The 25574-nt window shown below is 32.1% G+C and overlaps 3 protein-coding genes across 4 annotated transcripts; 1 reads left to right on the forward strand and 2 right to left on the reverse strand.

The window, feature by feature from the left end:
• Positions 1-1184: 1184 nt before the first annotated feature.
• On the forward strand, positions 1185-2515 carry LOC139511023 (beta-1,3-galactosyltransferase brn-like). Its single transcript, XM_071297589.1, has 2 exons — positions 1185-1189; positions 1517-2515. Exons 1-2 carry the CDS (start codon positions 1185-1187, stop codon positions 2472-2474), a joined length of 963 nt encoding a protein of 320 aa, XP_071153690.1. The 3' UTR covers positions 2475-2515.
• On the reverse strand, positions 2487-11065 carry LOC139512959 (L-proline trans-4-hydroxylase-like). Of its 2 annotated transcripts, XM_071300960.1 has the most exons (10): positions 10524-11065; positions 9976-10010; positions 9312-9390; positions 8530-8611; positions 6907-7014; positions 6052-6143; positions 4984-5074; positions 4033-4162; positions 3231-3382; positions 2487-2743 (listed from the first exon to the last, which is right to left on the reverse strand). In XM_071300960.1, exons 2-10 carry the CDS (start codon positions 9989-9991, stop codon positions 2633-2635), a joined length of 861 nt encoding a protein of 286 aa, XP_071157061.1. In that variant the 5' UTR covers positions 9992-10010; positions 10524-11065; the 3' UTR covers positions 2487-2632. The 2 variants fall into 2 exon arrangements, with proteins under 2 accessions (XP_071157061.1, XP_071157062.1); XM_071300961.1 differs by lacking the exons at positions 9976-10010; positions 10524-11065 and adding an exon at positions 9866-9968.
• Positions 11066-13390: 2325 nt separating this feature from the next.
• On the reverse strand, positions 13391-23200 carry LOC139512961 (L-proline trans-4-hydroxylase-like). The gene is made up of 10 exons (XM_071300962.1): positions 23119-23200; positions 22361-22382; positions 21044-21122; positions 20474-20555; positions 18623-18730; positions 16380-16471; positions 15820-15910; positions 14947-15076; positions 14413-14564; positions 13391-13908 (listed from the first exon to the last, which is right to left on the reverse strand). The coding sequence occupies exons 2-10, from the start codon at positions 22374-22376 to the stop codon at positions 13801-13803; spliced, it is 858 nt and encodes a 285-aa protein (XP_071157063.1). The 5' UTR covers positions 22377-22382; positions 23119-23200; the 3' UTR covers positions 13391-13800.
• Positions 23201-25574: the final 2374 nt, after the last annotated feature.

Consider the following 25574-nt stretch of genomic DNA (forward strand, 5'->3'; position numbering starts at 1 on the left):
ATGTGCACTGATAAAGAAATACAATCTGCGGTGAGTATAATACTTTTACAAAAAAAGTATTGCAATCATGTATAATGTAATATTTTTTGCCGCAAGTTTATTGTTTTCTGTTTGGTAATAAATTAATATTAAAATCCATTTTGTAAGATCTTGTGATCAATTTATTTGGCAATCGTCAATGGCAGTCAGCAGGGTTTAAGAACATCAGTTGTTCGACCTGTTAGTCAAATGCATTTTGTTAAAATTTTGTTTTTAACTTTTTTAGGTCTTTTGGAAAATGTTGTTTGTGCCGTAATTAGACCCCTCTAATAACGAAATTTGTTTTAAATGCCACGTATAAAAATTGTGGCTTTTATCCTATGTTTGAACGTTGTTTTCAATTTAGACTTGTTTATATATTTTTTCGTTTTGGCTTGTATTATATTTTCCCTCAGGATAATATAATCCCTTCATCCTATCTCGACTCTTTAAAATTCAAGAGTCTTTCCTAAATTGAGGTAAATTATATGATCTTCCAAATACCGTTTCGATCCCAAACATCACTGAAGAGACATTTATTGTCGAAATCCGCATATGATGTACACATTGTTGCACCTCATGTTAGTGGTAAACCTTTTTTGCCGCAAGTTTATTGTTTTCTGTTTGGTAACAAATTAATATTAAGGTTCAAATGGACCCTTTGGCTAAAATGGCTGCATTTTGACCACAGTATTTTCTCTGAATACAGACAAACCTGTGCATCTGGAAAAAATTTAAGGCATATGCCCTCAAAAATAGAATCATGGCAGTCAGCAGGGCATAAGAACATCAGTTGTTCATCCTGCTAGTAAAATGCGTTTTGTTAAAATATACTTTTTCACTTTTTTGGTCTTTTGGAAAATGTTGTTTGTGCTGTATTTACACCCCTTTACAAAGAAATTTGTTTTTCATGCACACGTATAAAAAAAAAACGATTTTTATCCAACGCAATTATAGGTTTGAATGTTGTTTTCTATTTAGACTTGTTTATATTTATTTCGTTTGGGCTTGTGTTATATTTTCTCCCGGTTTATATAATCCGGTGATCCTTATTCGACTCTTCAAAATTGAAGAATCTATCCTAATTTTAGGTAAATAATATGTCCTTCAAATACCGTTTCGATCCCCAACATCACTGAGGAGACATTAATTGTCAAAATCCGGATATGGTGTAAAAATATTTTAGCACCTTATGTTTGTGGTTTACCATCTTTGTCGCAAGTTTATTGTTTTCTGTTTGGTATTAAATTAATATAAAGATCCATTTTGTTACATCTTTGTGTTTAATTTATTTGGCAATCGTTAATGGCAGTCATTAAGGTTTAAGATCATCAGTTGTCTGACCTGTTAGTCAAAAGAGTTTTGTTAAAATATACCTTTTCACTCTTTTAAATTTTTTTGAAAATGTTGTTTGTGCTGTATTTTGCCCAATCTACAACGAAGTTTGTTTTACATGCAAGAAATAAATATAATTAAATGCCATGTAGTTTTTTTTCAGATTTAAAGCATGGCTGTGCATATTTGCCATACTTCTTGCAATTTTGGTGTTGAGAAGATGTTGGACTGGAGAAAAATTTTACGTTTTCCAGTTTTCGTTCCCATTAAACAATGTAATCGACGTAGTTCACGAAATTGAGACAACTGGCCGGACTACAGAAAAGCCTTTGAACAATATTACACTACATTATGTCATAAATAAAGATCCGTCCATCAAGTTTTGTAGCAAGGGAGTATGTGATAGTTTTGATATGGTTTTTATTGTAAAGTCATTTGTGGGAAATTTTGACCAGAGGATCGCCATTCGAAACACTTGGGGAGCACAGATACATCTGCGTATAAAAACGATGTTCGTTTTAGGATATGTAGATAGGTTACATCCGCTCCTTGATTTTGAAAATGAAGAATATGGCGATATTCTCCAGTTTGGTTTCGCTGACACATACGATAATCTAGTGTATAAAACGATTATTTCTATTGATTGGTTAGTGAAACGTAATATAAATACAAAGTATGTACATTTTTTAGATGATGATCGTTTAGTTAATACCAGACGTTTACATCAATTTGCTGTTGATAGTCTTGGTGTTACAGAAAATAAAATCGTTGGCCACAGATTAAGATTTAAACAACCGCATCGAACAAAATCTTCGAAATATTTTACGACCTTAGAAGAATATCCTTTTGATTTTTGGCCGCCATATATACATGGAGGAACCACACTAACGAATATGAAAGTAGTGAAAAGGCTTGCTTATGCCATACCTTTTACAAAAATTATCAGAATGGAAGACTGTTTCATAGGAATACTTGCAAAGCTACTTAAGATTAACGTTTTACATAACAGTGAATTTATGCAGTTTTATACATCCGGTTTTGATATGAAAGATAAATTATCCAGTCAAGGCTATAAATCTTATCATTTGATAATTGACGGTTGGAAACAACTACAAAACTAAAGTAAAGACACATAATTTACATACATCTATTTTGAAATAATACAATGTATCATGAATACCAATTTTAATCAAATTTGGTAATGGAAATTGTCCAGTTAATATAATTGTACATAACATACTTTACATATAACTCCGAAAGTCGAGTTTAATTAAATTTTCTATTTTTCCTTGTATCCATCCACAAGACTCTCATTTTTACATGGGTTGATAAAGTCTTTACCGGACATATCTGTGAAATTAGTACATTCTTTAATGGCTGAATTCGGCACCTGTAATAAACACATACTAAATAGCAGTCAATTCTATTGTCTTTCGTTTGAAATGGACGCACGAAATTTTGACAGATGTTAAAGTAGGTAATAAATTTGTTCTGAGAGTTTGAGTGAATTCAACGTGAATGAACTTGGCTGTCAAAGTTTTTTTGATAACAATAAACCTTAAGCAGTGAATATGAAAAACAACAACACTCTTTTAAAAACAAGGAGACGTGATATGATTGCCGATGCTTAAACAGTCCAGTAGAGTTTTATAAATAGGGTATATAAGCCAACGTACGGGTTTCAACAATAAGAAACAATCATACCGGCTATTAAAATGCGAAACGATTCAAACGAGAAAACTAACGGCATTTTTAAAAATAATCAAAATTGTACCTTTGAACATGGGTATACTTTTGTATTTTGTACTTGCTATCACCTCGTCGCATCATTTATTTGAAATTATAAATTGATTGTCAAAAAGTATATATACTAGTACCTTCTGTAGAGGAGTGTATCTTGGATGATGATGTTCAATGACTGGATTATTTGATACTTTGTTATACGCCATTAGATATGCCCATCGTCTCTTGTTACTTCGATTGGCACTACTGTGGTGCAGGACATTCGAGTGAAAAAATATGGCGTCTCCTTTAATAAAAACACAGGACGAAGCATATTGATATGATTGGAAATATCACTATCATCATACTTGATTAAATGAGTATTTTATAATTCTAAGACGAAACTGATTGTGGCTAATTGTACAATTGTAATTGCACGGATTCGATAGAAAAGAAAACTTATAAAATTTGAAAAAGAAGAAAATCAAACTGAAGGTATACTGTGTTCAGATAAGTAAAATGTGAAAAAATTATAAGAAAAACACAGAAAAAGATTAACATCTTTGTTAATATAAAAAAAAAACGTGCTGCGGGTTTCGATAGTGTAAAACAATGATTATCGTTGTCTTTCGTCTGCGAAGTTAACAATGAAATACCAGTTGTCTCACTTTTGTTTGACGCATATCCCGAATTTATATCCTGAACTATCATTAGTTCATTTCTTTACATTGAATAATGCTTTTTCCAAAATAAATATCTGAAAACTAATTCAGATGTGCCAAATAATTTCAATTCTTCTTATACTTTGTTATACGAAAGTATAATGATACATTGTTAATAACTCGCTGGATGCGATCGTCCAATAAAATTCTTTTTTATCCTTTCTTGATTATATATATTGAGTGTCAGATAGGAAATTGTAAACGAAGGGTTTACTATTGAAACATTACTACTAACCCGGTTTAAGCTCAGCATAAATTAATGGACATTTTTCCTTAATAGCGTCAACACGTGTTTTATCTGCCCCAAATTGACCATCAATTGGATTGTGCTCTATTCTTCCGCATTTGTGAGAACCAGGAAGAATCTTAAAAACATTTCCAATCTTATTGATGTTAGTTTCCATAATAAATTATAGTAATGACTTTAAATGCATCGTATATTTACATTAAAAAAACCTTTTAATGACATGTTTCTAAATTGACTGCTTTATGAGCAATGTTATTTTCATGAATACAGGATTTATTTCCAAATATGGTTGACAATCATAATGATAAACAATGTCATATAATGTACAGTTTTTATAATCAAAATCGTATAAAAGATTGATACAAGCAATCTTTACTTATTGTACCAAGTAAACATTACAAAACGTACTGTATTGTTTTATTATTCAACTCACATAACTGCAAAAAAAGAGAGTTCAGACAATCATTAAGTTTGAAATTATTTACTATCATTATAAACAAATTTCATTTAACTTATTGGCTTTTTTATGTACTTTTTGTTTATCTTACATTTCAGCTATTTCGGTTCCGATATATCCTTTGCATTGGAATATTTGGCTTACAGCGTTCCTGAAGGAGGAATAGCCAGAAAAGCTTGTAACCACATGACGACCATGTTGTTAAAATCATGCTTTCCGTGTTTAATTTTGCTCAGAAAAAATTGTGTGGATTTCTAAATGTCAAATAATTCCTTTGTATCCTGTTTCATTTCTATTATTTTTTATAACTAAGGGTAGTTTCATTGTAACCCTCGTTATGCATGAATTGAGAAATGTAACAGACATTGATAAATGCGTACATATTTTCTACATAATATGAAGCCAAGCCAACATGAAATGACCTTTTTATATGAAGTTATCAATCTCCCGCAAAAATCAATACAGTTAAATACAAAATATACCTCTAAACAGCCGTTTTCTTTCGTACACGGGTCTAAAGCAACAAACACCGTCATCATATCTGGATAAAGACATCCGTTATGATACCAATATCTATTTTAAAATAAGTGTGTTATTTATGATAAGGCAGCATCAGTTTAGCAATGTTCAAATCTCATATATCTATTTAGAATATTCTTGTATTTTTAAGGTAGCTCAATACAAAGATTTTTCATCCCCAATCAGACATCTTTAAACTGATGTAATTCCACTCATCTTTCTTTAAATTTTATAAATGAGGTACCAAAAGAAAGAAGAAGGATTAATCTTTCAAATTGTGATATCTTCATTATGACATAATTATTACATAATTAATTGTTATGTAATTAGTTGCCATTCTGTGAAGTCCATACTTGAGAATGAATTTAGCTTCTTTGTTCTTCAGGGCATCCAAATTTTTTTTATAGATTCTTGCACAACACAGTTTGACCTCCAAAACTGAATTACATCAGTTTAAAATTGTCTGATTGGGAGTGAAAAAAATCTTTGTATTGTGCTACCTTAAGTTAAGTCAAAACTTATATATTTCATAGATTCGGGATAAAAAAAAAATAACCTACAAATGTAATCAATTAATGAACATAAAAAGATCATTGTACAACTTTTGGTTGCTGGAAAACAATGTTAAAGTGAATTCAGTTGCATTTCTTGTCACATAATGTACTGTCGATTAAACAATACTAAAATCGTTTTTATGAAAGTTCCAGATAGCCGTGAATTTTGGTGCAAAAAGTTAAACAAACATGGCAACTGTTTTAATTTGGAAAATAAGAGCGCATCAATTTTGAATAAACAATTCTAACACACAGGATCCAAACTAAAAAAACATCCATTGAATTAAAACATTGAAAGATTGCGAGCAAACGTCTGATGGGTAAATAGTTTGATTTCATCAGTGTGAACCTATAAAATTTTGGATAAAATAAATTGAATAATTTGAAAGGTTCAACTGTTTTGCCATTGTAAATCCCGAACATTAGTCGAATTTCTGAATTAAGATATGATATTTTTCTTTGTAACAAAAGACTTACCCATAGTCTTGATGCCAGTAGTGTGGAGCAGCAACTTTAGCATCTTTCAGCATAAACTTAGAATGGTAATGGTAAACATCACCACCTAAAAGCTGAATTAGAAATAAATAAATGAAGAATGTGTCTGAGGACACGATTGCCTCCATTTGTAATATTCCAAGTTTAGAAGGATATAAATGTTAAACGATACATGTATCATATTTCAAATTGCGTACTCTGTTTTCGTACTTTATTTGGCCTTTTTAACTTTTTTGGATTCGAGCGTCACTGATGAGTCTTTTGTAGACGAAACGCGCGTCTGGCGTATACTAAATTTAGTCCTGGTATCTATGATGAGTTTATTTTGTTCTTGTTCTTATCATTTCGTATGAGTTTCATACAATTTGAATATTAAAAACTTCAGTTCAAATTCGGAAACAAAAACATTTGAAATATTCGAAGTTACAATGGAGCAGGAACGTCTATCTCTAGATCTGTCGCTATCAATGAATAAATATTATTAAACTAAACATAACTCTAGGTTAAGCCTCATCAACTACTAGCTCGCAAGGAAATAAGCTACACCATCTTTGGCAATACTCGATATTCTTAATATGATGGCTATTCATTGCAACAACTATGAAATGTTCCTGTATTAATGAAAGATTCCACATAAATGGGAGATTGTATTTTTTGAAATTGTAGGATATTTGATTCCGACTGGTTCAAAATTGTGACGGTAATGTCTTATAAAATCTAAAATATGATCAATGATTACACATAGTTACCAAATGATTTTTAAACGTTCTTCACATCATTACAGCATAAAATGATAGTCAATTTGTTTTGTTACTTTGTTATAAAAGCAGAACTTACCGCTTCACAAGTATTAACAACCTTATCTGACCTAGCAACCATACCAGTGACATCAGTGCCTGGCTGGTTCCATATAGTGCGGAAGGTTTTCATCTCTCCTTTCTCTAACTAATATATGAAATAGAATGTTTGTGTTTTTGGGTAAATCTATTTTCAAATCTGATGATTTCTCTACATATCTTAATGCATACCGGACTTTGACTTTTAATTTTCTATCGTATTGTTTCTGTTATGTTGCTATGCCATTAATTTGTATCCCGCATGTCATTTATTCATATTTATAAAATACATCATAAGGAAAGAATTTGATAATCCGCAGCATGTCATCAATGTGTCTGACCATTCAAAGCCACAACAAGTGATGGTTGTCTTTGTTTTAAACTTTGTCTTTTAAAGAATTCGGATTTGATGACATATCTTTTGTTGTTTCTGTTAAATGTTTTAGCTTGAAATCTGATGTAATCCATTGTAGTATATTTCCTTTAGATATTTGTCTGGTCTCATTGTCTTATTCGGGTATACTTCACGTCTCTTTCTTCACAATATTTAGTTAATACTGATCTGTAATTATGTTATTAATCTCTTTACGTATGGTAATTTGGAATTAGTTTCTTGTGTGGTACTTTTAACAATCGAAGAAAAAAATCTTTGAAACTCAAATTGTCATCCAACACATTATGTCAGCATTTGACAAAAGGATTTATTGAAAAAAATAATGTTAACTATCGCAAAAATATAATGATGCTTATAAATAAAGTAATATAAATCATCTTTAGTTCATAAAGGAGAAAAGCATTTATAAGAAAATGTCAGAATCAAATGATATGAAACGTTGTGTAAAATCAACAGATACACGATTAAAAAGTATGAAAATGTTTAATATCTTGTAACCAAAAAAAAACACTGTACAAATTGCATGCGTACGAAACGCAAGCTCTTTCATTTCATTTGAGTTGATAAATGTTTTCTCCATACGCAGAAGAAGTTGGTATATTGCTTCTAAGGTGAGGAAAAATTATAATTTCAAAATCGAAATCATCTCGTTTGTTTTAGATTCCGATTGTATATAATTTGTTTGCTCCTCGCTATGTTGAAGACCCATTGGTGGACTTCCGGTGTATTTTTCAATCTTTGGTCGGGTTGTTGTCTCTTTGACACATTCCCCATTTCCATTCTCTATTTAACATAGAAATAGAAAGATCACTATTCTGTTTGTTGAAATCATCCCTTTTGTCGTAAAGTTTTGATCCCAATCGACTCTCATCGTCAATTTCTTGATTGAAGTCAAGATATGAGGCAGATTCAACTGTATCCGTGGCTTCCTTTATTCAAAGTCCTATGGGATATATATGTTCAATTAAGTCATCAAACTTTTAATCATTTAGTGAGAGGACATCAACTAAATAGTGGAACGTGGAGTTAAAGAATAATGTAAGCTCATGAAGCAGCAAGAGTAAACGTGTACTTCTTCAATTTTGACCCTAACCTGAATAGATCTCACCTTCAGTCATCAAGGCAAGCATATATTATGTCTTGCTTTATTACTTTTCTCATTTTGTTTTAAAACTTAAAACAGAATAATAATCTCAAGTTTAAAATATGAATGATTTACGTAATACTTACCGTGAATAATTCTTTAGTAAAATCGTCATTTCCAGTAATGCACTTCAGTATCATATTAACTTCCTCTTGGTCCAATAAAGATCTGTACAAATAAAGCAATACAACACAGTAACATTCAAAACATGTTTCAGCTGAACGTTACTCTTATAGATACCAATTAAAAAAGACTTTTGAACATAAAGTTGCAAGTCAAAAATAGATTGTATCATACTATTCCTTTTTTCTTTGTTTGTCGATATTTCAGGCTGCCGCTATCATGTGTGATGATTTAGCATTTTCTGGTTTCTTCACATTTTAAAAACTATTCACTCCGGTTATAGGAAAATAAGATGTGATATAACTGTAAATAAATCAACTATATCCACCAGAGTTTAAATGTCGAGAATGAAAGCATATTACGTCATTTTAGGGCCTTCAACGATGAGAAAAAAATCATTTAGTATAGTCAGCTATAAAAAGCCCCGACATGACGTGTTGAAGACCGTACCTAGACATTTTATGGTTTACTTTTATGAATTGTGACTTGGATGCATAGTTGTCTCATTGGCACTCATACCACATTTTATATATCTATATGGTAAAACATGATAATTATTACTCCCAAGTTAAGTTCTATTAAAAATTTAAAAACAATCATTGGATATATTGCTAGTAAAACAGGCAAAAAGTGGATAGGTTTTTGTACAGGTTACTGCTGTTTCTTTATTTCTTATTAACTTTGTTTGGTTTTAAAATAATTAACCATGCACATATATGTGAAAAAAATTACTTGACTAACATACCTAATAATAACTAATCCATGCTGCTGAAAGTCTGCAATCATATCGTTTGTCACGTTGAGATCATCTACGAATGTGTACTCTGAAATTCATATTAACTTGAAAAACAACATTACAATAAATATCAACATATTTTTTTTTTAACTAAGGCCAAAACGCATAAGAAAATTAACAGTAACATCCCAGTTTTATGCAGGGTTCGTGTTGTTCAGTCTTTAGCTTTCTATGTTGTGTTTTGTGTGTTTTGTGTACAGTTTGTCTTTTTGGTGATTTGTCAGTTTGTTTTCGACCTTCAAGATACCTTTCGCTTCTCAGTTACATTTTTATACAATTGTTACAACTTCTACATAGAAAAATGTCGTTACCAAGTCAGGAATATAACATTTGTTTTCCATTCGTTTGCTGTGTGTGAGCTTTTGATTTTGACATTTGCTTACATGGACTTTACGTTTTCCTCAGAGTTCGGTATTTTTGTTATTTTACTTTTCTATCAATAAATAAGTACAATAAGTACCAGAAACTAATTTTATTTTAAACAGCCCATGCTTTGCTCTCACTTTTTCTCATCGTTTATGAGTTTGACTGTCCCTCTGGTATATTTCGTCCCTCTTTTACGCTATTTTCATAAAAAAGAACTAAAATGTTTCGCTTCAAACGTACTACATACCTCCTAAAAGACTCATATTACTTTTCTAGTTACGTCTGCAAAAATATTATATGAATGTATTCATTATTATTCCTGCCTTGCTTATCATAAACTAGAGACCAAGTCAGTAATATAGGAGGCATTGATATATACAAAGGATAACACTTTTTTGGGGGGCTAAATGTGAACGATGTTATCTTTAAACTGTTTTGAAATACTAGCTGTTTTGTAATTAAATGTCTCCGAGTTCACTGTATCCATTTCATACGCAAATATATACAATGAATTTAAATGTAAAGTGTAAAGAACAAAACAAAAATAAACTGACAAACCAATCCGTTATCTTACATCCCTTACAAAACAAGTGATTTATAACAACAAAATCGACACGTATATATAAAGCTATTTGGAGGCTCGAACTTAAAGATATGGTAAACTCGTTACTTCACTGCTCCCATCTCAACCCAAATACTAATGAAGTAAAGCAAGTACGGATATTTTATTTTAAATTAGATGATAAATATTCCAAAACTCAACATAAACATCAAATTCAAATCTGGACTACTTACCATGAATTTATCTCCAATTGTTTACTAATAAACTATAACTCGACAGCAAGTGTGATTAAACATAGATATAAAGTAAATTGATGACGAATAGGTCGCAAGGTGAATACTGATAATACCTCAGCTCCGAGACAAGTTATACTGCTTTTTTCCATGGTTGTATTTCTATTATGTCACGCCTGCTTTAACGACAACAATGGATAAGGTTCACTATGTGTTAACATTGACCCTAAGATTTTAATATTTTATTATCAGACCAAAAAATATCAAATTTCACCTTGAAATAGTTGTGAAAATATAACTATTTATACAAATAGCCTCTGTTTGGCAGATCTTATTAAAAACTGCAAATTGTCGACATTCCTATGGGAACAAACTGTGCGCCTCTTCTTGCAGACCTCTTCTTATTTTTTTGAAGTCGTGAAGATTTTTGAAAACTAGAGTTCAAAGAAATCAGATCATTTATTTTTAAGAGATACGGCTTCCTCTGCCTCATTTTTAGACATATACCTACAATTTGACATAAGTGGTAATCTCAGTACCCCCATATATGACAAACGAAACGATTTCAATTTTTAAATTTAGAGTAGGGGCATTAAGGCCTAGTTTTGGCCCAAGAAAATATAATGTTTGATAACCATTTCAAATTGGCACATAATGTTTAGAAATGCATAGAGTCAAGAAACATAAATGAAAAACATAATTTTTATCTGATGACGTCACAATTACGTCATAATATGTACTGTTTTCACAAAAACGTTGAAAAATACAGAATTTATGCAGTTTTCAGTCTTTATTTCCGTTGTGGAAACATCCAGCGCAGCCGAGAAACAACACAATAATTTAACAGAAGCTTTTTTATAACTTTTGGCATAATCTCACCAAATATAAAGTTGTTTCTTGGGTGCGCACATACTTTTTCAATCGAAAATATACTTAAAATTGGATGAAAAATCAAGGAAAATCACGAATTTTAACAAAATATGCAAATTAGGTCATGATTTGTTACCATGGTAACTTGTTCGATGTCAAATTTGTTTTGATTTTCTTAGTACCTTATACCTAAGTCAAGTTTTCGGTTATTTAAGAATAAGTATGATCAATTTTAAATTTGCAGTAATTTTTGGGCCAAATAAGGGCCTTATTGCCCCTACTCCTTTCCCCCACCTTAGCAGCAATCGACATTATTCACCTGCAAATGAGATATACGTTTCCCCAACTCATTTGGTTTGCATGAGCTTGCAACTGCTACTCAGGCTCTAGAAAACGTCAACAGTGTCTTAGCAGAAAATTAAATGACACAAAACTCCCAGGGGTAGATAAAACATCGTCCTGTGTTTTTCTAAAAAAAAAGTGTTCATTGGAAGATACCAAGACGTTGTTTATGACAGTCTTTCCGTTTTGAATTTTCCCCAGAGTATTATTCTTATATTTCTTTCTTATTTTTTTCATTTTCGCAAATAACACATTTGGTCGTGAGTATAGAATCTACATACTAATGCTGTTTATAATCTCAAAACGTGTTAAAATGTTCTTTTCATCCGTCTTTTTAACCTTTACTGTCAAGTCCGTGTTTGGAAATATCCTACTTTGTACTTTCCGCCATTGTGTTATTGTGAAATGGCCATTTTTGGTAAACTTGTCTATCATTTTGGTTATCTCCTTTGTCTATAGCGTGTCTTATATCATTTTGTTTTTCATTGATTACATAGTTGTTTGTTTCATAGTGATTTAGACAATATTACAGTGTTGACTGCTGAACCCCAACCAAAATTAACCTATTATGTATGGTTGATTTGCTTGCAAATTGTTTCCATATAATGGAATTATATGCGATTATCATACAAGTGGCTTAGTTAGATTTAAAATCTGGGTTAATCCAGCATTTCCTACATTAAGAAATGCCTGTACCACGCTGGCGCTGTGTTTGAGCGTTTGATTTGGCCTACAAGACTTTCCGTTTTGAATTTTTCTCAGAGTTCGGTATTTATTTTTGTTATTTCACCTTTTCCTTATCATAACTCCTCTATAATGCATTATTTGTGTTGCAACTTCTGTTTCGAACAAGTTTTCACAAACAGCTTTTTCATACAGGTAATCCACTTACATTGTAAAACATGATGTGAATGAGGCGCAACTGCCAATATTTCAGAATCGATTGGCCACAATTCGTGAATCGGTATTAATGGAAATCTTGATGTGAAAAAAAACCAAAAAAAACCATTAAGAGTGTCTGCCGAAAAAGATCTAGAACAAAAAAGGAACACAAAAAACTTTTTCGAAAAGAGTTAAAACGCTGTCAGCAATGTCATAAAAAATGGAAAACAACACGTTTAATAATTTATTGCGTCCGAAGCGCTTTTTTAGATATACCTTCATCAGGAACGCTCAAAGCCAAACATTTGAAATCCGAAGATGGATAAGTACCGAAAATCGTTGAAGAGCTATATGTTAAAAATACCTAAAATAAATTGCCAAATTCATCTAAAGCCAACTTTGGCTGAGGGAGTTGAAACTTATAAAATTATTTTGAAACCATAAGAATGAAAAATTATTGTTTCCCTTTTGGGACATATTATATACTTAGGATAAAAAAGAAAACACGGTTTTCAGAATTTAAAACTATCGTATGCACAAATAAGTTGTGGCACACATGATTGACTTATCATTTATGAACTGGTTATTAAAACATCAAATATACAAAAGCGCTGCATAGGATATTGACCGGCAGCAGTAACTACGTAAAGGTAGATATAAAGTTCAATCCAGATCAAACATTTGGGACGCAAAATTATTAGAATTGGTAATAACTTCATTTTGAAGTGCAACATTCTACCCAACTGTAAATAATAAAGAAGGATAGTCAGGACTATAGTTTTCACAATTTTAATATCACATCAGTATGCATTTTGTTGATGCTATTGCGTTATGAAATACCTGATTCGCATACCATGAAAAGTATTACTATAGAGTTTAATGCGTTTAAAACACATTAACATTTTATATTTAAAATTAATAAATTATCTACCATCTAATTATAAAAATCAAGCCCATCTGTGTTATATCAATATTAGAACTTCTAATTAGCAGTATAAAATGTGTGTTCTTCCCATGGCGGGATCTTAAAAATATGCTTCTATATGTACAAGGAAATAAACTCATTAAATTACTTGGATATAGTTGTCTCTCATATATCTCATACTAAATATTACTTATTATTAAATTATTATCTCTGTTATAATTGATATTATGTTTTTAGATTTCAGTCCGTGGGAGCATGTTATCTCTGGTATAACTCTGTTAACGTCGTGTTCTTTAGAGGATGAATAAAATCCTTTCCTGACAAATCTGTATAATTAGTACATTCTTTGATAGCAGAATTAGCAACCTAAAAATTGAAAAATATATGATAATTAGTAAAAGAAAGAGAGACAGTCAAACTGCAGATGAACAATAAGCCAATTTTATGATGACGTTTTCGAGAACATTTCGGCCTAATCGAAAGTCAAATTCAAATTCTTTATTACCTTGAACTTAACAGTCCATCTTTGTCAATACAAAATTTCAAAGTAAACAAGTAAACAGACAAAGAATGTTAATTTTATGATATTGTCCATGACTTTTAAAAATGCAGTAAAAATGTATTTTCCTAAATTGGTTAACTGTTTGATGTTCTTTAAACTTAAAAGTTCAATAAATTTAAACACACCTGGTCTAGACTTAATAAATTTTACTATAAGCTCCTTATATTTCGGACACACTAAAATTAAATGGAATACGTATTCAATACACTGATGGCAAATTGTTCATATACGACATAACAACTCCATGCTTTAGTCTGTAATCAATTATATTTTTTTTCTAACAAAACAATTTCAAAAGTCTAAAGTACCTTTTCTAAAGGAGTATACTGTGGATGATGATGTACCATTGTTGGGTTGTTTGAAGCTCTGTTGTAGGTCATTATGTAGGCCCATCTTCTCAAATCACTTTTGTTGGCACTACTGTGATGAATTGTATTGCAGTGGAAAAACAGAGCATCTCCTTCAAAAACGTTAGAGAAAAAAGAATTTACTTCCAAACATGTTCCTTCATTTCAAATTAATCGTGTCGTCTTACCTTAGATTTGTGCACAGAATTTTTTTTTTACCCTATTTATGAGCTTGATAATCAGCGTATATGTAGGTTTTCGTTTCTAATGTTAAAATTATCAGTTACAATACTTCTATACATGCATTTTCTTAATTATATTTGTTTCAGCATTACATTTAAAAGTATTTAATAGTAAACTACCCACACAATCTATTTAATTCTAGATATTTAAGATTTTTTTCTTTTTTTTAATTTATTTAAAATAAAGAATTATAGAATTCATGCACTAGTATCTGTTTCGATAATCTCTTTCCCCCCCATACATTTCACTAACCTGGATTCATTTCCATGTAGTGGTGAGGACATCTCTCTCTTATCAGGTCCACACGTGATTTCAGACCGACGTATTGTCCATCAAATGGATGGTGTTCAATTCTTCCACATTTATGAGATCCACTAAGAATCTATAATGATAGTATATGTTCTATGAGGTCTCGATAGGGTCTTACGACTTGGGACTTATAATGTTCGGTTGTACAGTTTGCTGGACATACTATAATTGACATTGAAGACCTGTTGGTGACCTTCTGCTGTTGTCTTTTCTATGGTCGGGTTGTTGTCTCTTTGACACATTACCCATTTCCATTCTCAATTTTATAACATTTCTAGGTGAGAATTGAATTTTATGTTATCTTTGATTTGTGGATTTTCATCGTATGCCTGATGTTTTCAAAGTCCATTTCATGAAAAAACAACTCGATGTACTTAATTGAAAGTATCTTTTCGTAGTGTCAGATTATTTCCCTTATATTGGTTACAGATTTAAAATGACACAAATTGGTGGAAACAGACGTGAATCGTGTAGCTCGTTGTTTAGTTTCAGTTATAGTGATATGTGGACTGTATTTATATTGTTCACGTTGTTGTTTTTCTTTTTCCGACTTATGAATTTTATTTGGAATTGGAATTTTCTACTTTGTTTTATCAATTTTGAGGTAAATTTTCCCTACCTGCATATTTATCAGCCGTTTATTCAAAGCGGGTATTCTTTCAAAGTCATTTTTCTATGTCGAATTTTAATGAAAGCGTGTATCACTCGAAAACATGTTATGCACAAATCTTAAGGAATTGTCATTTATTAATTCAGCAACCGTTAATCAATACAATGACTACAACACGTTATAAATAAATCTAAACATGCTAGTACCTCCATACAACCATTCTGTTTGACTGCTTTATCCAATGCTACCCATACTGTCATCATGTCTGGAAACAGATTGCCACATTTGTACCAGTAACTGAAGAAATTAATAATGGCATACGTAAGTCAGTAAGTAACACCACAATGCTGAGTACATGTAGTAGTCAGTTATTTCACAATAGTAGTACGTAGTCTAGTTCATAGTCGGACCATAATTGTTTCTCTCGATCAGATTGCAAATAATTAATTCAATTAAAACAAAAGGTAACTTTTCATTGACAAGAGTTTGGAATGTTTGAATCTAACATCACCTAATTTATATGTAGCATGAGAAGAACAATCCTTTGGAAGAAGTCTAGGGATCAAATATATCTATACAGCTGTTCAACCAACCCTTGAGGTTAAATTTCCGTTTCAGTGTATGCACGAGCCCACTAGTATAACAGGCAAAACGAATACCAGCTACAACCCAACACTGAAATGACCTGTTAGAAATAGCACTTAATATTAATACTAAGCTGCTATAGAAAAGAGCATATTCCTTTCATTCTTAAAAAAGAACATACCCATAATCTTGGTGCCAGTAATGAGGTGCCGCCATATTAGGATCTTTTAGCATATACTTAGAATGATAATGATAGACTTCACCTCCAAGTAACTGAAGAAAAATTTTGTAAATAAGTAGAAAATGAAATCCAATTTTGAATAATTATACATGATGAAATAAACAATTGTATCTTGAAAATGTTAACAAAGTATATACAAACATAGAATACACACACTGTTTGACAAATATATCATAAACATTTCAACTATGTAGAAAGTCTTTCAGGGCGCCGCACAAATATTTTGAGCTAAGTCAGGTGTTAATAAGCGACCATGCAGTGTTTTGAATAGCCACGTCTACTAGAGCTTTCTTACAAATTGACGAAAGGTACGAACGAACGTAAAGGGAGCACGTATTTCATTTCTACAATAACAGTTAAAAGAGTCTTTGTTTTATCCAGTAAAACAGCATTCTTTTCTAAATCAAGTTTATTTAAAAAAAAAAAATAATATCGCAAATAATACACGATTTTAATATAATCAAACAGAGAAAAATTGTGTCAAATACACTTACGTCCGAAACGTTACTTACGTAAACCACGAGTACACACATTTCCGCGGGAATTTTTTAAGCACGAGTTTCACGATTAACATTTTAATGACATTATTGAAGTATGTTAGTCTAAATTTAACGACAAGATTCACATTTATTTTTATTTGTTACAGTACACTTTCTGCAAATTATCAAAGTGGAATATCGAGATTTGCAAAAAAATGATGCTACACTGTTTCTAAAAAGTAATGTTGAATAAATCTAGAAAAAGACTTTGTTTATCAAGAAAATAAATCTACAATTTTGCACCATATATATATTGTGGATTTTATAATGACGATTTAACAGTACACATGTTTGGAAGATAGACGCGAAGTTGTCACTTATCGTCGAGTGGCTAATATTTCATGAATGTTCAGCACTATAGGCAAAACGCAGTTATACGCCAAAATAACCGTTCCATTGCTCCGGTGTATCATATATACACATTTAAGGGGGGGGGTGGCAATGAATATTACCAGGGGAGAGGCGATGATTCAAAAGTTATGAAACGAGCACCAGCATATGGCATAGTATAAAGATCATCTTGTTTTCTTCATTTTCGTTTTATTATTTTGAGCGTTGCAAATTTTGAATCAAGGAAGTATTTGTGTTTCTGTTAGAGAAGAAGACAATGTATTTGCTTTGACATTTTATTAGGTTACACAGTTCAACATTGTAATATTGAAGAGTGGGGGAGGGGCCGGTTTTTCGTCTTCTAGGGGCATTTTGTTCGTCTGACTACTCTATATCTAGAATATTTTGTAGTGTTATCTCCGACGACCTGGTGGAATCAATAATCATAATATTCTAACATATCGTACGTCCCGAAATCCTAAATATCTCAAGAAAAATCCAATTTTAATAAGTGTCGTTGCATGCACAATAATTGTCCGAAGTTCCACGACTATTATTTAAATATGTCAAAATAAAGGATCCCTAAAACGAGTCTTACGTATGATTCGTCAATCTTACGTACCTTTCGTCAATTTGTAAGAAAGCTCTACTAAAACTGTGTGATGACCTCAGTTAACTTGAAGAAGTAACAATTAAAATCTTCGAAAGTTTATCTGATTAACATGTGATAAATTGGTCTAAGCATCAATGTTTTCTATGCGCAAAACACAGGTATTACCTATTACATGAATTATGTCTCAGATGACAATGAAATGTTATAGACATTATAGATTTAATGAAAGTTTTCTTTTATTATTGTTGTGATACGGAAATAAATGTGACTGGTTTGAATACCACTAATGAAAATATTACTACATCTTTTAGTCACTATCAAATGACACAGAAATGTCCTATTCAAGACTAACTATATGTCCCGAACTCCTTTTTTCTCGCTAAAACTTGTATTTCTGTTCCTTATCTTAATTTCACATGCGACAGAACTATTATTACAAAACATTTAGAATTCCATTCCAAAGTAAAAAATCAAATTAAACATCGTCAAAATATATGATTGATGTATATACATAAAGTCAAGCAAAGACTTCAATTATGTTTAGCTTATCTTTCAAAATATTTGGCTTCAACTGGCATTTTAGACAGAGTGTAATGGGTAATGGATGTTGTTCTGTTTTTCATTTTGTAAATAATAACAATAAAATGGAGTAATTTTCAGCATTGTTACACATGATAATACTAAAATTATGTTGTTCTTACCTTTTCACAAGTGTTTACAACTTTTTCACATCTAGCTGCCATACCTGTGACGTCAGTTCCTGGGTGACTCCATATTATCCTTGGTGCCTTTTTTGCCCCCTTCTCAACCTACATATTAAGAAAAAGAAAAATGCTACTGCTAAAGAATACAGAAATGTATGAAAATGGTACTACTAACACAAAGGTTCCTGGTTCGATTACCGTTTGGGATGAAAATTTCAAGAATTCTATTTTCGGCTCTCCCTAGACACCATCTGCGAGTATGGTCTTGAGGAAACGATGATAGTCCGTCGGAAGGGGGTGATAAATGGCTGACCCGTGTAAAGAGAGAGCCATATCTCTTGCACGTTAAAGACACCCTTGTAGATTTCGAAAAAGAGTAGGCTAATGCCGCTACAAGGCAGCACTAGCACCCGCAAAGTGGAAATGGATTAATATAAGTTGCAAAACTTGTTTCCCAATCAACTATAAATAAATATGTTTAAACTAATGACCGGTGGGGCGTGGTTTCCGTCTGATAATGACCGTTGGGGCGTGGTTTTCGTCTGATAATGACCGTTGGAGCGTGATTTCTCTGTTAATGACCGGTGGGGCGTGGTTTATCTGTTTAAAGAGATGTACCTTTTATAAACCATGTTCCTGTTTTTAATATTATATTTAAGTTGTTGAATTGTTTTTTTGTATGTTTTCGTTAATTATAAAATTAAAGATAACTTGATTATACTGAAAAATTGCACTAAAATGAATGGCAGTATTACTACGACTGGTCTTCACTCTTTGCCATAGAAATCGTACAACTACTCGAGTTCGCTGTAGGCATTTTGAATTTATGAGAATTTTCCAAAACATGGTTTCTATGAAATAAACACAATAGTTCTTGAAAAACTGGTCATTATCGTGATACATGGACTGCCCGTAGGACAGTGGTATTGACTGCGACAGCGATAATGACCTCGCCTTCGGCTCAGTCATTATCACTATCTTAGTCAATACCACTGTCCTGTGGGCAGTCCATATATCACAATAATGACCAGTTTTTCAAGAACTATTATATAATTGTTACACACGCTGTTAAATTTGCCGACTTGATATTATTCATGAACTAAAAATTGCTCTGTGGGTATAATAATAATTCGAGGCAAAATCATCAAGAATTGACAACTAGCAAATCTGAAATCGGTATCACAATACAACTCAAAACTGTACACAAACTAATATCTTATGTCGACTCAATAAAGCGTCTTGATGTGATTTGTTTATTTATGTAGCCTAGTTACTGTCCCATTGACTTTTACTCTACACTTTTCTATTGAATAAAACGATCGTTCAATATTGGTTGTAAAAGAAATATTCAAAGTTGATCGAACAGACTTATTTTGGCCTCTGATCTTTTACGAAGTTCAAGCTGTAACATTTGTAGTTTCTCAGCAGTTCAGTTGAAACCTAAACGATTTTCGTAACGTTGAATGTTTTATATATAAATGTCAGTGATACAGTGCAAAATATTTACAAATTTGGTATTATTATGCGAACAAACGGGTCTTCGTCTATTGAATTTCAGAGTTCAATTATTTTTAACTATGAATACAATGAGATTCAAGAACAATGAGGCAGTTTATCTAACATCATTCAAACGGAAACAAGAAAAACGACAGCTAAGATTATTTTTATAAATGACGACATATTCATACCAAAACTCAAATAAAGCATACATTTCACAGATTATATATATATATACCCTACATATATATATAATTATGTATAATCGAAAATTAATTGTTTATTAAAAGGAAAACTGTATATTTATACCAACAGGGGGACAAAAACGATGGTTACATTTGCTATATTTACCTGATAAGAATTCTTAAGGAATGCATCAGTTTCACTAACTGCTTTTATAAGCATTTCTACTTCTTCTTTGTCATATAAGTTTCTGAAAATCAAATAAATTGAAAAAATTGTCAACATTTATTTGAGTAGTATATATTTGATATCTATATCATCCTTATGACTTTGCTTTTTGTATTGTCATCATTGTGACACAAAGTTCACACGACCACTGCCACTTTGTAGACAAAACGTTCGTCTGGTGTACACAATATTAAGCACAGTATGATGGTATCTGTCATGAGTTTATTTTGATTCATTAGAAAAGAGTTTTACAGTTAATCAACGTGCATTTTTACTTGATATAATATAAAAACATTCAGAAATATGTCCATTTTCTCTGCTTTTTTCGACTGGTCTGTCAATCCCTCCTATTAAGCTTTTGAAAAATAATACATTTCAGCAAATCTGCTGGGTTTAGTACACAAACACTGATATACAAATATGTTTATCACAATTATTTTATATCTGTTTGAATGAGATATTTTAAGAATAATTTGTGTTCGAAATATTTCGGTCTATAAACAAATATACCTGACTAATATATAACCGTAATCTTTAAAATCTTGTACCATTTTTTGAGTCGTTTGGAATTCATCTGTATACTGATATTCTGTAAAAACAAACTAATTATGTTACGTCTAGTAAGTTATCTTATTATGGTGGAACTTGTAGAGTCACAAACAGTTAAAATGAACAGTTGTGGTGCATAATTGACAGTTCTGTTAGCTTCCACTGTATGGGTTTATCAACGTTGATTGTATTGTCTCATAAACAGAATTTATAATGGAAACGGGTATTTGTCAACGAGACAACAACCCGATAAAAGAGCATAAAACAGACCAAGGCCATCTATAGGGTTTCAACGCAGTGAGAAAAGTACCGCACCCGGAAACAGGCTTCAGCCGGCCTTTAATAATAATCTATACAAGTTGAGCGAAATGGACGCCACACTTAGACCTGAAACATAAAGATAAACGAAAAAAAAAACAAAAAAAACACAAGGCTAACAAAGCCTGATATTCCTGGCTTGGGACAGGAGCATATAAATGCAGCAGGGCTAAGTCTAAATTGATATTGTATCTACTTTCTGAATCCGATTAATTGAACATTGACTGTTTTGTGCACTAGCTGCTACCATGTTGAACTCGACCGGTTAGGTAACATGGTTGCGTTCAATATCGTAGTGGCTGCGTAGTGCTACGTAGATTTATGACTATTGAACGTGTAGCTAGCCTAGTTTCTACATAGATATTGATAGCAGCTACGTCTACGGAGCCGCTACGAAGGTGCTGCGATATTGAACACGACCCTGGCAACTACCAATTCCCTAGCCAACATGGCCAAGTAGTCAACACTTCGGAGTTGACATGAATATCAATAATGTGGTCATTTTTATAAATTTCCTGTTTACAAAACTTTGAATTTACCGAAAAACTAAGGATTTTCTTATCCCAGGCATAGATTACCTTAGCCGTATTTGGCAAAAAAAATTGGAATTTTGGATCCTCAATGCTCTTCAACTTTGTAGTTGTTTTGCTTTATAAATATTTTGATATGAGCGTCACTGATGAGTCTTATGTAGACGAAACGCGCGTCTGGCGGACTAAATTATAATCCTGGTACCTTTGATAACTAGTTATACCATAACATAAAATTAAAGAATCGAGTTACACGATGGTTGTCATTACTAATGAAGCAGGATTTGGTTACCCTTCCGGGGCGTCCGAGATTTAGTTTTTGTAAAAGCTTTTATTGAAGGAAATATATAATATACATATTTAAACAGAAGATAGAATCTTGGATTGCGAAACAACGTTTTTACGTTTTTTATAATGCATTATAACTAACCTGCAATGTAGCTCATTTTGACCTGAAAAAAAGACAAACATTGCGCATTACTATACCATGTATAAATGTATGCATACATGATCACTTATAAACTCTTTATTATGAAAAAGAAATGTTTTCAAAATACCATACTGGCATATCTTTAGTAAAATATCAGTCGACTTAAGTAGATACTTTAGATATTGAGTAAACTATGGTTATATATATATACATTTAGTAACCAATTTCAGGTCGATCATTGCGCTGGTAAAATCACAAAAGTTTGATTGAAAAAATTCAAAAGGCGCTACAGAACAAATCAATAAATTAATAATTCAAGTGCGCTGGTCAAATCACAAAAGATTGATTGGAAAAATTCAAAAGGCGCTACAGAACAAATCAATAAATTAATAAATAATTCAGTGTCCGATATTTTTTTCAACATGTTCAATTCCATTTTTAACGTAGACATATTTTACTCTCTTATGTAAGAATTAATCTAACTTCACGGACTATTTACTTTATGATAAACTGACAATCAATGGTGCGGACAAGGACACCGAGGTTCATTTATATATTTATTTTAAATAAATGTAATGGAATGTATTGTATAAATGAGATCAAGTTAATTATAACTGCACAATAAAACGTATACTATTAACGAATTATCGAATAATCGAATCCTCTATTAAACCAATATGCGACATTTTTATAAAAATGGGTTATATTTGCATTTTCAGATGTGTGATAATAAAACGTAAAATCAATCTTTTGTTTACCTTTACGTGATCTTACTTCTTTAAACTGTACACTATTTATAACTCCGATATCACATGACAACAACATTGTTTTGTCACATGACATTGGACAACTGGCGACTGATTGGATGATGCTTGTTTAACGTCATGTGGTAAATATCTCATGCATATTCAGGACGAGAACATATATTGCATAATTTGCATTTATTCATAAAGGGAGATCCTGAAAGATATATTTGAGGGGACAAATCCGCCTGGAAATGAGAAGTGATACCACTAGTACTTGAGATAAATTAGCCTGTATATATCCCTGCCTCAGATCCCTTCTTATTTATATCTTAATTGGTTTAGAATTTGGTTTAGGTTTAGAAGATCTAAGAATATGGTTTAGAATTAAGGTAGGACTATTTACTTTTGTATATCTTTAAACATTTCAATTTATTTTTCCTTATTTTTATTTGTTCTTCCAACAACATGAACAAGAGAAGAGGGGCATATCATTATGTAACCTTCGATTGATATAAAGTTGAAGGCCAATTAAAACATGCATAAAGACAAGAATAAGTAAGTTAGAATATTAAAGAAAATTTGATAAAACTTGAAATCTTTGAAAAATAAAAACTTAAAAAAAGAACCCAGACAACACAAAGACAAAAACACACATGCTACATACTAATATACAATGAGTTTAATAAGTAATCCAAATTTGGTAGAGTACTTCAGGTTTATTGTGATTCAGGTATATCATGTATACAGGAAATTTGGTTTCTGAAACAAGCCAGTGCCTGTTTGAAACCACCTCTGCCTAGTTCCGATATACTGAACATTAGATTTACCGCTAAACCTCCACTAGGGGTTATGCGTGTACACCAGAATCCTCCATTAGGGGTAACGCGTATACATCAGATTTACTGTGAAACCTCCACTAGGGGTAATGCGTGCACATCAGATTTACCGCGAAACCTCCACTAGTGGTATTATAATGTAATCTTCGATTGATATAAAGTTGACCAATTATAACATGTATAAAGACAAGAATAAGTAAGTTAGAATATTAAAGAAAATTTGATAAAACTTGAAATCTTTGAAAAATAAAAACTTAAAAAAAAACCAAACAACACAAAAACAAAGACACACATACTACATATACAATGAATTTAATCAGTAATCAAAATTTGGTAGTGTACTTCAGGTTTATTGTGATTCAGGTATACCATGTATACAGGAAATTTAGTTTCTGAGACAAGCCAGTGCCTGTTTGAAACCACCACTGACTAGTTCCGGTATACTGAACATTAGATTTACCGCAAAAACTCCACTAGGAGTAATGCGTGAACATCAGATTTACTGTCAATCCTCCAGTAGGGATAATGATTATACATCAGATTTACTGTGAAACCTCCACTAGGGTAATGCGTGCACATCAGATTTACTCTGAAAACTCCACTAAGGGTATTGCGTGTAAATCAGATTTGTTGTGATACCTCCGCTGGGGGCAATGCTTCTTCATCAGATTTACCGCGAAACCTCCACTAGTGGTACGAGAGTGAAGGCGCCATCGATTTACTGACGTTTCGCGAGAGCAGATTTAAAGCTTTCTACACTTGTTGCGCGAACAATAGTGTCTTCTAGATGGTTCCAATTTACTATTGTGGACACAAAGAATGAATTTGAATGTTGCGGTGTTTTACTGGTAGGAATATCAAAACACCTGGTCTGGATCAATAACAGGTACCAGCACCTCAACCACCTTGTACAAAAATAAAAGTTTTTGGCTCATGCGTCTCAATTGGAATTCCTGTAGCTCTAATTTTGTAAGTATGTTTTTTATGCAGTCATCTTCTCTAGTTCTGTAAAGCGTGCTGCTTGTCTTTGTATTCGTTCTAGCTTGTTTGAGTTTGCTATACTATAGAGTTTCCGTACTGTTGATGCGTATTCCATTGTTGATCTAACTAGAGAAATGTAAGCAGTTTTCTCACATTCCTGTGGACAGTATCGTAAATTTCTTCTGAGGAAGCCTAGGGTTGAATTTGCCTTTTTAGCAACGTTTGTTATGTGCGTGCTTCACTTCAGTTTTTCTGATATCTGCACTCCTAGGTATGGGTTGCTCTGAACTTATTGTATGTGACCGTTGAGTGTATAGAATCTCTGGCTTTTGTTCTTTATGCTTAGTATGTAGCACCTTTTTGCGTTAAATCGCATACCCCATTTTTCCCCCACTCTTCTAGGCTAGCTAGGTCTTTTAGCAGCAGTTTGTGATCTTTCTCTGTTTTAATGGTTCTGTATAATAAGCAGTCATCGGCGGACAGCCGTTCTGATGATTTGACAGTGTCTGGGAGGTCATTTATATGATATAAGAAAAGTAATGGTCCTAGAACTGTTCCCTATGGAACTGAGTCCACTTTGACTTCTTCCGACTGTACTTTCATCTTTCTCTGTGTCAGAAACATATGTAGCCAGTTGTTTAGGTGTCCTCG

This window comes from Mytilus edulis, chromosome 2 (assembly GCF_963676685.1).
Source record: "Mytilus edulis chromosome 2, xbMytEdul2.2, whole genome shotgun sequence".
Taxonomy (NCBI): domain Eukaryota; kingdom Metazoa; phylum Mollusca; class Bivalvia; order Mytilida; family Mytilidae; genus Mytilus; species Mytilus edulis.

Excerpts from the sequence above, each read along its gene's own strand:
- LOC139512961 (XM_071300962.1), bottom strand. Across the intron at positions 16,472-18,622 it reads TTGTAAACACTTGTGAAAAG|TTACTTGGAGGTGAAGTCTA; the intron begins GTAAGAACAACA and ends ATTTTTCTTCAG. Across the intron at positions 15,911-16,379 it reads TACTGGCACCAAGATTATGG|TTACTGGTACAAATGTGGCA; the intron begins GTATGTTCTTTT and ends TAATTTCTTCAG.
- LOC139512959 (XM_071300960.1), bottom strand. Across the intron at positions 4,163-4,983 it reads AAGAAAACGGCTGTTTAGAG|ATTCTTCCTGGTTCTCACAA; the intron begins GTATATTTTGTA and ends AATGTTTTTAAG. Across the intron at positions 2,744-3,230 it reads GATACACTCCTCTACAGAAG|GTGCCGAATTCAGCCATTAA; the intron begins GTACTAGTATAT and ends TGTTTATTACAG.